Source organism: Herpailurus yagouaroundi, unplaced genomic scaffold, assembly GCF_014898765.1.
Source record: "Herpailurus yagouaroundi ecotype Mexico unplaced genomic scaffold, PumYag 67681, whole genome shotgun sequence".
Taxonomy (NCBI): Eukaryota; Metazoa; Chordata; class Mammalia; order Carnivora; family Felidae; genus Herpailurus; species Herpailurus yagouaroundi.
Window position 1 is genome coordinate 4,614,239 of NW_024420481.1, and position 12,497 is coordinate 4,626,735.

Consider the following 12,497-nt stretch of genomic DNA (forward strand, 5'->3'; position numbering starts at 1 on the left):
ATTTTTTTTACATTTTTTAAATGTTTATTTATTTTTGTGAGGGGGGAGGGGCAGGGAGAGGGGGAGGGGCAGAGAGAGAGGGAGACACAGAATCTGAAGCAGGCTCTAGGCTCTGAGCTGTCAGCACAGAGCCTAACACTGGGCTTGAACCCAAGAACTGTGAGATCATGACCTGAGCTGAAGTCTGGCGCTCAACCAACTGAGCCACCTAGGCGACCCCCCCCCCCCATTCTGATTTTCTAATGGGCCATTACTTGATTCTTTTTTACTGAGAATATTGGCATCTGGCATTGGTGGATGCCAGATTTTTTTCAGATTATGCATTGGGAAGTAAATTTCACACTAGGGTGTTGTCAATGAAAGATGTAGTTTATAATATTAGATATTTTATAAACTTTTATGAAAACTGTCACTTTTTAGGTTTTGAAACCATTTTTGTTACGTCGTATAAAAACTGATGTAGAGAAGAGCCTACCTCCTAAAAAGGAAATAAAGATTTACTTGGGACTGAGTAAGATGCAGCGAGAATGGTGAGCTATTTTGTTTCCATTAGCATTTATTTATGTATAAGGATTTATTAAAATTTAACTTTTTAGTGGTTCAGTTATGCTTTTAGATCAAAACTTACATTTTATGTTTAAATAGCAAGTTAATTATTTCAAATATTTTAATAGAAAATTAGTGAATATTTTATTTAGCTTTTGGGAAAGCATGTCGGCCTTGAGTCTATACACCTGTATTTGAATACAGTGCTTCGTCTCTTAGTAGCTATTTAGCTTGGGCAAATTCTATAACCTCAGTTTCTCTTCTGTAAAACAGGTATGATACTTAGCTTATGAGTTGATGTCCGGGTTAAAGAGGCTGATGTCACTTGCACGTTTGTTTGTTATTTTTGCTTTTTGCATCAGTGAAAATAGTAATAACCATAATAAGTAGTAATAAGATGGATGAGAATAGCGATTGTGGGTATTACAAAAATAGAAGCTGAATCGGTTTGATAAGTACAAGCAAAGCAGGAAATTGACGAGAAGTCACAAGGAATCACAAATTAGATATGCTTATGTCATAATGCTGCTTAAAGAAGCAAAATGTTGCTTATATAAATAAAATCAGGTCACTTATAATATATAATGACTTCTCTACTACTGAGACCAGTATAGGGTAGTGGTGAAGAGTATATTTCTCTAGATTCAGACAAAAGACCAAACTCTGGCTTTGTCCCTTTTTGTGGTCCTGAGTAGGCTGTTTCACTTCTCATAGCTGCCTGAATTTCCATTCATAAAATGGGGGTGATTCTAGTACCTACCTCAGAGTTGTTGTGAAGATTTAACAAGATAATTTATAGAAAGCCCTTCCCATGATACCTGGCACTTTCACTCAGTGCAAGTTGGCTGTTACTATAATTAAATATTAATTGCTGTTCAGGTGGATAAATAGGTCTGTTTTCATCTGGGTAAAGGTCAACAAAAGATAATGAAAAACATTTATAGATCAGAAAAAAATGCCTTATGAATATAGGTATAAGAAATTGTGATAGTTTTAAGCTCAAACAAGTAAAAGGTAGATGCCATCTTTCAGCAAATATTGTAGTTATTGAATAGTTAATTATCAGATACAGTTATCTGAATACTTATCAGCTAATGGCAATTTGTAGCAATGGATAAAGCAGGAGGAAACAGGTTTATGGGCAATATACACGTTAAAATGTTCAAAAGTTTCTTGATTTTAGCGATCAGATTTAGTCTCAAAGTCAGACCTGTTGTTTATATTTAAATAGGACTCAATGCTGATCACCAAAGGGATATTGCTTGATGCCATTAAACCTTTCTAATAATCAATGATTAATTATAGTTTAAAATTTTAGGTATACAAAAATCCTGATGAAAGATATTGATGTGTTAAACTCTGCTGGCAAGATGGACAAGATGCGACTCTTAAACATTCTGATGCAGCTTCGAAAGTGTTGTAATCATCCTTACCTGTTCGATGGTGCTGAACCTGGCCCACCTTATACCACTGATGAGCACATTGTCAGCAATAGTGGTAAAATGGTAGTTCTTGATAAACTCTTGGCCAAACTGAAAGAACAGGGTGAGTTACAAATCTATACATTCACTTGAAATAACTGTATTAGTGACTTGTGTATAAATAATATTTTGCATATTTACTCATCATCCATTCATTCAGCAAACATTGTTGAGTACTTATTATTTGCTAGGAACTGTCCTATGGGCTGGGTGTACAAAGATGTGTAAGACAACAGTGTTTGCCTTGGAGAAACTCATAGTGTAGTGAAGAGGAATAGTTGCAATTTGTAAGTTGAGATGCTGGGAGTAAGTAATAAGTAAGTAATAAGTAAGTTGAGATACTGGGAGTTGGGGAAATCTTCATAAAGACAACATTTGAAGTTAAGCACTGGAGAATGTGTAGGAGTAACTCATGGGGAAAAGGAAGGGAAACATTATCTAGGGCAATGAAACAGCAGTGTGAAAATAGGGAATGCAGAGCTTATGGTATTTGGGTACAGTGGTAGTTGATGAATCTGGAAAGTTGGATGGGCCAGATTATAGAAGGCCTTTTAAGCATGCTTTAAGGACTTTGGACCACTTGGAAGGTGAGGAGGGGGTTTGTCCTAGAAGATTTTGCTGTGTCAGCTGGCATGATCAGACTTCTATGTTTGAAGGAGAACCTTGGAAGCAGTATCCGGGTTCCACTGAGGATGACAGATGAGAAACAGGAGACTAGTTGGGAGACTACTGCAGTAGTCTAGTGAAAGGTAGTGTGGACCATCACTCATCCTTGGGACAGAATAAAGGAAGACTTTAAATAATCTCAATATGTGTGGAGGGTTTTGAAGTCCTTAAAAATGCATAACTCAGCAATGCATAATTCTGTATAGCATTCCTTGAAGGTTGTGTGTGTGTGCATGTGTGTGTTTTGTGGAGTGTTCAGGCACTATGCATTTTTATTACATGTGATGTTTACTTTTATTTTTGTAAGTTTCAAATTAGTTTTACACAAATTGAATAACTTGCTCTTTGGGGGGAAATGTTTTAGGTTCAAGGGTTCTCATTTTTAGCCAGATGACTCGCTTGCTGGACATTCTGGAGGATTATTGTATGTGGCGTGGTTATGAGTACTGTCGACTGGATGGACAAACCCCACATGAAGAAAGAGAGGTGAGGAAAAAAAAAACTTCAAATTCAGAGTTCAGTTAATCCATATTTTTCATCATTCAGTAGTTTTGAACTTTGACTTTTTTTTTTTAAGCTAGGTGCATTGAATTTCTCACTAACACCTCTCCCTCTCTCTGTCTGAGATCTTCAGTTTGGCTCCCATTACACTGACTCTTCACAAATCATTCTTTTCAAGATCGTCAAAGACATCCTTACTTATCTAAAGGACACTGTACCATTATACCCTTACCTCCTCTAACCACTGCTATCTCTAACCTTTTGATTACTGTTTCTCATCCTACTTTTTAACTTCTGATTCTGTATCTTACTTTTCTTGATTTCCTTCCTACAGTAGACCCTCGCCATTTTGGAGTTTAACAGTTGAGATTTTTCTAGTTTATTAGCAACCCTAAAGACTCATGAAACAGTAATTTGTAAAGGGAATAATCTCAGTGTTAGAGAGATTTTGTAAAACTGAAATTGGATAAGCATAGGTATAGGTGCTTATCATGCATTTGGATCTTGGAATACTAAAAGGTTGGTGTACAGGAATGAGTCACTTAGCTAGTGAGGAAGGCTAACTAGCACCCAGTATCTTTCTCAGCCTGTAAGAATTCCCAAAAGGAATTATTAACAGATCTTTAGATTATCCCTCCTGAATGTCATGGGTCTAATGTAAAGCACTTTCTTGGGGGGAGGAGGGCTTTGCTAATTTATCTTCTTTTTTCTGTGGTCCTTTAAGGCTATGTCTTTGACTTCTCTTTTAAGTCTATTCTGCTGCTCTGGGCAAAGATTGTGATTTCATGGTATAGTGGAAAATGCATTGAACTTGGTTTCAGAAGACCTAAATTTTAACACCAACTCCACCACTTTGTAGTATATGCAAGCTATTTAATTCTCTGAGCCTCAGTATTTTTAACTGTATTATTAGGGTAATGTTAATACCTAGGCTTCTTTTTTTCTGATAATGTTGTGAGGATCATTGGATATAATAGATGTGAGTATAGTTTTTAAACTGTGTCATGCAGGATACACTGTCAGGAAATTGCACACAGGCCTTTTACCTCAACTTTAGGGCCCCATCTCAGGCTACAAAGACTCTTAGTTCATGTCTCTTTCCTTCCATAGCTTCAGTGAACACTGTCCCTTGTGTGCTTACTTATTGAAGCTTGGTTCATAGCATAGGATAGGGCCTATAGCAGACACACAGGCTCTTTTAATATTCAGGGTTAACCTGATACCCATTGATAACATTTGCAAATAATGGGTGTCTCAAAGTTTACACTGATCCCTGATCTATAATAGTTTACTTTAGTAGTTTACTAACTATAGTAGTTAGACTTTAGATACAGCAAAGCAGAGCTGTTTTTTTTTTTTTGGAAATGCCCCCCTTTCCCATTATACTGCTGTCCACATAATCATTTCATCTATTTCCCTAGTAAGGAGGAAATTACCATATTTGATTCATTACTTTCATTATTTGCCAGCTGTTAACAGTTCTTTTTCAGTAGTTCTCAGATTTGCCCTTCAGTGATACAGGTAAATTCAGCTAGCTAAGACCCTGGTCATTCTCTGACTCATTTCCTATAACCTTTACTTAATTGGCCTCCTCACTGTTATAGGGAAAGGATATAACATTTGTCAAGCAACTACTTGAAGCTAGGCAATGTATAGTTCCAACTGAATTCTTCTAGCATTCCAGTAAAGTATAATTTTCTGGTATAATTTTCTCCACTTGAAACTGTCTCAGAGAGGTTAAATGCTTGCTTAGAAACACATGTGTAATGAATGATAATGATTCACACCAGGTTTTTGCTATTTCCTCTACACCAAATTGCCTCTCACTACACCATGCTGCTTTCTACACTGCCCCCTCTACATGCTATATGGACTGCGGCAGTGAGTGTCACCTCTGCTGCAACTTTTGACCATGCCATTCCATTCATTAAAAATATAACTTCCTGTATTTTCTGATTATGAAAGTAATATATGATTGCTGAAGGAAATTTGCAAAATAAAAGTATTTCTGGCCAATCTCTTGTATATATAACATATATAAGTAATTGCTGTTAAATTATATATACTATATATGAAGTTTGGTAACATTTTACTTAGCATTATGTTGTACTTTCCTATATCAGTAATAAAATTTATTGTAAATAATTTAATTATAATATATATCCAGTGGACGTACTATAAATGATCTATTCCCCAATTGTTGATCATTTAGGTTGTTTCCAATTTTTCACTATTATAAATAATGCTAAAGTGAAAGTCCTTATACATAAATCTTTGTGCACATTTCTGATTATTTCCTTAGGATAAATTCCTAGAAGTGGAATTACTGGGTCAAAGGGTATGAACATTTTTAAGACTCTTGATGCATATTGCCAAATTGCTTTCCAGAAAGGTTGTACCAATTTACACTCCCTGCAGCAATGCAGCAATGTATGAGAGTGCCCGTCTCACCGCCCCCTCGTCAACATTGAGTATTATCATTTTTTTAATCTTCAAAAAATGGTATTATGTTTTAATTTGCATTTATTTGTTTACTAGTGAGATTGAACATTATTTTTGTATTTATTAGCCATTTGTATTTGTTCTTCTGTGAGTTGTCTGTTTTTTCTTTTTGCTCATTTTTCTATTGGGGTCTTAGTGTTTTCTTCTAATTAATTTGTATGAGATCTTTATATAGTTTAGATGTTAGCATCCCATTAATTGTTAAGACTCTTTACTAAATATCCCTGGATTACCTTCCTGAATTTCCTCATTACTTCCCTGTTTACCCCTTTTCATGATATGGAAATAAATCTACTTAGCCTCCCCTTTATCCATTGTTCTCATTTGCATCCTGAACCTTTTTCTCTCTTGGCTGATCTTCTAAACTATACCTTCCTTATTAATCCTATATAAAGTAATGGGAATGAAGTTGAGATAGCTGCCATTTTACTTCCTAGATATGTTTCAGCTCTCAATTAAAACATATTCACTATTATTACTTTAAATAAAATATTTATTACTTTGTGCAGTTGTTCTGAGTTTGTCTCTATTGATGTAAGCTTCTAAACATTAGGAACTTTATGTAATATACTTTCTACAGTAATCACAAAGTACAATATATAGGCATTTGCTTTAATATTTTTGAGATGGAAGAATATTATAAAGTGGGGTTTTGTATATGCATGTTAAAAATGTTTCTTTCTTAAGGACTGTGGTAATAAAATGTTATTTTTTCTCTCTTTTTCTTTCATCTCCTATGTCAATTTAAAAAAGGAAGCAATAGAGGCCTTTAATGTTCCTAATAGTAGCAAATTCATCTTTATGCTGAGTACCAGAGCTGGGGGTCTCGGAATTAACTTGGCAAGTGCTGATGTGGTTATACTATATGATTCAGACTGGAATCCACAGGTTGATCTACAAGCTATGGTTAGTAATTTTCAATGACGCCAGACATTTATCTTAGCTCAGAATATTATTGTTAATGTATACAGCACAGACATAAATAATGATAAAAGGGTAACTATTTTTTGGGAGGTTTTCAAGGTGTTGAAATAGATTATCCTGGGAAACAAAAGATGCTGTGCCAGTTGCAAAACAAAAAAGGAAACAAAAACAAACACACATATACCCCAGACCCAATGATAGTATTTGTGTGTTTATTTTGACTTTTATCATGAAACAGTAATATTTTTTCCCACTCCTGAATATTGAAGGGGACATAATACGTACGTCTTAATGAAAAGGATTAAAAAGTCAATCTGTCAGTATTAATTCTGCTTAATATGTAAATATATTAAAATCCTTAGCACTGAAATTGGGAGAGATATGATTTTACCTTTTGTAATAAAACATATGAGGTGAGGAGGTTAAAAGGTAACAAAAGAATATATTCCAGGAAAATGTTTGCTACCTAAGGATAGCATTAGAAACGATCCTACCCTTTTGGGGCACCTGGGTGGCTCATTTGGTTAAGCATCTGGCTCTGTGATGAGCTTGGAACCTGGTTAAGATTCTCTGCCCCTGTCTCCCTCTGCCTCTCTCCTGCTTGCATGTGTGCACACACACACTGTTTCTCTCTTTCTCAAACAAAACTAAACTATCCTACTCTTTAAAAAATTTTTCAAGGAGCTATTTCTCTTCCTTTTCATCATGGTGTCATTTACTAAATTAGAGCTACATCTGTCAGTGTGACTCACATTTTAAGATAAAGAAATTTAATTTCAGAAGTACAAAGATGCAAAACAGCTATGCACTCAAAATCCCAATAAATTATGGGATAATTTATTCTCTTTGGAAGCAATTAAAGTCATGTCAATGAGGCATAGCTTAGAAGTTCTTCCTTTTTTATTAATTTTTTTTAACGTTTATTTATTTTTGAGACAGAGAGAGATAGAGCATGAACAGGGTGGGTCAGAGAGAGAGGGAGACACAGAATCCGAAACAGGCTCCAGGCTCTGAGCTGTCAGCACAGAGCCCGATGCGGGGCTCGAACTCACTAGCCGCGAGATCATGACCTGAGCTGAAGTCGGACGCTTAGCCGACTGAGCCACCCAGGCGCCCCAAGTTCTTCCTTTTTTAAAAATGTATTTATATATTTGTATTTATATTTTTTGAGGCCAAAACTCAGGAGTGCACCCACCACCTTCTTTTTTTTTATAATAGAGAATTGAAACATATTGACCATCAGGACATTTTTATTTTTATATTTTTAATGTTTACTTTTGAGAGAGAGAGAGAAAGAGAGAGAGAGAGAGAGAGAGAGAGAGAGCGAGCACGAGTGGGGGAGGGGCAGAGTGAGAGGGAGACACAGAATCTGAAGCAGACTTCAGGCTCTGGGTTGTCAGCACAGAGCCTGATGTGGGGCTTGAACTCATGAGCCCTGAGATCATGACCTGAGCTGAAGTCAGATGCTTAACAGACTGAGCCACCCAGGCACCCCTAGCAGCTTCTGTGTTTTAAAGACACTTCCCTAGCTATTTTTATATAATCAGTACTTGCCATCTGTCACCTTTACCAACTATAAATCATAGGACTAATTCTAGACCATTATATAGTAAGGATTTTGATATACCATTAATTTTTATGACCCTTTACATCCCTGAATTGCCTCCATAAACAGAAGGAACTGCGTGATGATGAGATAAAGCTAACTTTGCCACCACAGCAACCCTTGATAATTACTTTGCTCCTCACAAAATTTCTTGCTAGTGGGGAAGATGTTTGTATTTAGTGGCGTAAATTTATTTAATAAACTCCCTCTAGTCCTCATCTTACAGGGGCTTTGGCTGTTGTCTTTCTGGAAGTTTTCCATTAATGGTATAGTATAATATTTGCAGATTTTTTTGGTCACAGTGATCTGTAGATATTCTTAATATTCATCATCTTCCTTTTTTAAAGCTTATTTACTTTTGAGAGAGAGAGTGAGCACAGAAAGGGCAGAGAGAGAGGGAGAGAGAGAGAGAGAGAGAATCCCAAGCAGGCTCCGTGCTGTCAGTGTGGAGCCCAGTGTGGGGCTTGATCCCATGAACTGTGAGATCATGACTTGAGCTGAAATCAAGAGTCAGACACTCAACCGACTGAGTCACCACCACCTCTCATCATCCTTCTTTAAAAAGTGACAGGTCTAGAGAGCTCAGAAACTAATTTTATATCCAGCATTTTATAGCATATGATGGCTATACTATATATTTTATCCAGAATACCCAATATCTTACATTAGGATTCTTTCTACTAGGATCGAGCACATCGTATTGGTCAGAAGAAGCCAGTACGTGTGTTCCGTCTCATCACTGACAACACTGTTGAAGAAAGGATTGTAGAAAGAGCAGAGATAAAACTGAGACTTGACTCAATTGTTATACAACAAGGTATTTAAACATATAAACTCAATTAGGTGTTTTTTTGCAAAAACACATGCAATTTTCTTTAAAGGAGATTACTTTTAAAGTTGACAAAAATTTGCAAATTTAGAGGAAAAAAGTCAGTTTTTTTTAATAAGTGCTAATTTAAATCTTTCTAATTTAAAGCCTTGTATTCAGTAATGTATGGAGTAGATAGTTGAACATCACTGCCTTCTAGGTGAATGCCAATGGCATGTCTTCTGAAGATTCTGATATTAAGCAGCAGTTAAAATGTCTAGGTTAAAACATTTTAAGCAGGTATTAGAGAGTGCCTGTTGGTGGAAAGAAATTTTGATCTGAAAAATGAAGTTTGAACATGAAAAAATATTTCTGTTCTTCTGAGTTTTAGAGTCACATCTGTCAGTGTGACTCACATTTTAAGATAAAGAAATTTAATTTCAGAAGTACAAAGATGCAAAATAGCTTTGCACTCAAAATCCCAATAAATTATGGGATAATTTACTATTTTTGGAAGCAATTAAAATGTCAGTGAGGCATAGCTTAGAAGTTCTTCCTTTTTTAAAAATTAGAATTTTACAGAAAAACTTCTATTGAAATAGAAGGTATGGTAGAAGAAAAATTGGTAGGGCTGTTCATTAATATAACTTTAAAGTTCACTAATTGTTCTTTCTCATAAAGCTTGACTTATGGTTAAATGTGGTAGTGTCTGGTTAGAACTATGAGGCTGTGCTTTCTCTGGAATATAATTGAAAATACACAACTTTTATTATTAGGAAGACTCATTGACCAACAGTCTAATAAGCTGGCAAAAGAGGAAATGTTGCAAATGATACGTCATGGAGCCACCCATGTTTTTGCTTCTAAAGAAAGTGAGCTGACAGATGAAGATATTACAACTCTCCTAGAAAGAGGGGAAAAGAAGGTTTGTTAAAATGGCATTTGTTTTCATGATGAATTGCTTTAACATCAACATACTTTGGCATGCTTCTTGTATTTTCATCATTTCAAATGCATGTTTAAAATAATTCCTGTTTTAAGGATTTGTAGATTGATATCCAGAGGTGGTTTAGGGTTTTTTAGTTTTGTTTTTGGCAATAAACACTAAGAAGTAGAGTTTAAAAAAAAAATTTTTTTTTCAACGTTTACTTATTTTTGGGACAGAGAGAGACAGAGCATGAACGGGGGAGGGGCAGAGAGAGAGGGAGACACAGAATCGGAAACAGGCTCCAGGCTCTCAGCCATCAGCCTAGAGCCTGACGCGGGGCTCGAACTCACGGACCGCGAGATCGTGACCTGGCTGAAGTCGGACGCTTAACCGACTGCGCCACCCAGGCGCCCCTAAGAAGTAGAGTTTAAAATTGAGTGACCTTATACCTTATTTTTATTGAAAATGATGTTGATATTTACTTAAAAGCCAAATAAATTTCATTTTTAATCACATCTATCAGGACCACATTTTTACAACTCCCATTTTTTTGCACTGTATTAGAAATTATCTACTGATAAATTGCATTGAATGAAAATCTCTTGTGAACATTTCATGAAATATTAAAGGATCATTTGTTAAAGTCTAATAAGCTGTTTCAGACTATTATAGTTTTGTGTTGAATTTATCTCTTTTATTTTAAAAATTATGGATAATTTCAAATATAAGTAAGAGTAGACTGAAATCAAAGTGTGACTACATCTTCAGTGATAAAAGATTTTAAAGAAAGCCTAATAGAGAATACTTGAATAACCATTTAAATATTTAAATACTTGAAGTTAAATTTATATTCACTTAATGTTAGCATTGTATTCTTACCTTGTAAATTAACCGATTGGATATTTCATGTCAAAACCTGACTTCTAAAAAGAGAGTCCACAGATTTTTATAAGCAGTTCAGTGATAATTTTCTAATTTCAATGTATTGAATTTTAGACCGCAGAGATGAATGAACGCTTGCAGAAAATGGGAGAATCTTCTCTGAGAAATTTTAGAATGGACACTGAACAAAGTTTGTACAAGTTTGAAGGAGAAGATTATAGAGAAAAACAGAAGGTAACCTTTTACCTTAACCATTAGACTCTCAAATTAGCATTTCTCCCCATAACCATTATTAAAAAACACTGGCAGGGGAGCCTTGCTGGCTCAGTCAGAAGCATATGCGACTCTTGGTCTTGGGGTTGTGAGTTCAAGCCTCATGTTGGGTGTAGAGATTACTTAAAAAAATAAATAAAATTAAAATGATAATAAAATAAAATAACCACTGGCACTTAACTCTTACAGTGCTGTGCTATGGAGTAAAATTTGCTGTAAATCAGAAGATCTCATGCAAGTGTTATCTTTTAATATATTCTGCTAGGTTATTAGTACCATAATCTTCATCATTGTATTTGCTGCTGTTGCTACTGCTACTCTTGTTTTTGAGAAGCAGTGTAGGATTGTGGTTGAGTTCCTGGATTCTGAAGCTGAAATCCCAACTGTGTCACTAATTGACTTTGGGTACTCATTTTTCTCCCCTGTCAAATTGAGGGTACAGTAATGCACTGTATGGACAACAAGAGTCCTTTGAGGAAGTGGGAGTTTTACTTATTTTGTTTAAAATTATGGCTATAACTAAATTAAAAAATTTTTTTTAACGTTTATTTATTATTGAGAGACCGAGAGAGACAGAGCATGTGCATGGGAGGGGCAGAGAGAGGAGGAGACACGGAATCTGAGGCAGGCTGCAGGCTCTGAGCTGTTAGCACAGAGCCTGATGTGGGGCTCAAACTCACAAATCGGGAGACCATGACCTGAGCTGAAGTCAGATACTCAACAGACTGAGCCACCCAGGCACTCCATAACTAAAATTTTTAAAATTTTTTTAACTTAAAAATTTTTTAAAATATTTATTTATTTTTGAGAGAAAGAGTGTGAGCAGGGGAGGGGCAGAGAGAGGGAGACACAGAATCCAAAGCAGGCTCCAAGTTCTGGCTATCAGCACAGAGCCTGATGTGGGGCTCGAACCTAGGAACTGTGAGAGAGACCATGACCTGAACTGAAGTTAAATGTTTGACTGAGTGAGCCACCCAGGTGCCCCTAAATTTTTTTAAATTTTAAATGACTTAGACTTCATTACAAAAAATAATATGGAGTTCACATGTATCCTTCACTCAGCTTCCCCTAATGTTAACAATTTACATGATCATAGTACAATTATCAAGTCCAGGAAATAAACACATTTTCTCCCTAATGTTCTTTCTCTGTTCTAGGAAATACAATCCAGGGTCTCAACATTGCAATTTTTAAAAATGGAGCTTTATTTAAAAAAATTTATTTTAATGTTTATTTATTTTTGAGAAAGGGAGACAGACAGAGACAGAGCATAAGCAGGGGAGGGGCAGTGAGAGAGAGGGAGACACAGAATCCAAAGGAGGCTCCAAGAGCCGAATGTGGGGCTTGAACTCATGAACCATGAGATCATGACCTGAGCCG

The 12,497-nt window shown here is 35.8% G+C and overlaps 1 protein-coding gene across 6 annotated transcripts in view; it reads left to right on the forward strand.

The window, feature by feature from the left end:
* The window catches only part of SMARCA1 (SNF2 related chromatin remodeling ATPase 1), a 71,951-nt gene that overhangs the window by 22,581 nt on the left and 36,873 nt on the right, over nt 1-12,497 (forward strand). For 4 of the 6 annotated variants that reach the window (XM_040468135.1, XM_040468136.1, XM_040468137.1 and 1 more), the window contains exons 10-17: nt 421-530; nt 1,865-2,091; nt 3,058-3,179; nt 5,497-5,532; nt 6,450-6,602; nt 8,911-9,043; nt 9,811-9,959; nt 10,959-11,078. In XM_040468135.1, coding sequence (XP_040324069.1) covers nt 421-530; nt 1,865-2,091; nt 3,058-3,179; nt 5,497-5,532; nt 6,450-6,602; nt 8,911-9,043; nt 9,811-9,959; nt 10,959-11,078 — 1,050 coding nt within the window. The remainder of the gene's footprint in view (nt 1-420; nt 531-1,864; nt 2,092-3,057; nt 3,180-5,496; nt 5,533-6,449; nt 6,603-8,910; nt 9,044-9,810; nt 9,960-10,958; nt 11,079-12,497) is intronic. The other 2 variants (XM_040468138.1, XM_040468134.1) reach the window with 1 other exon arrangement.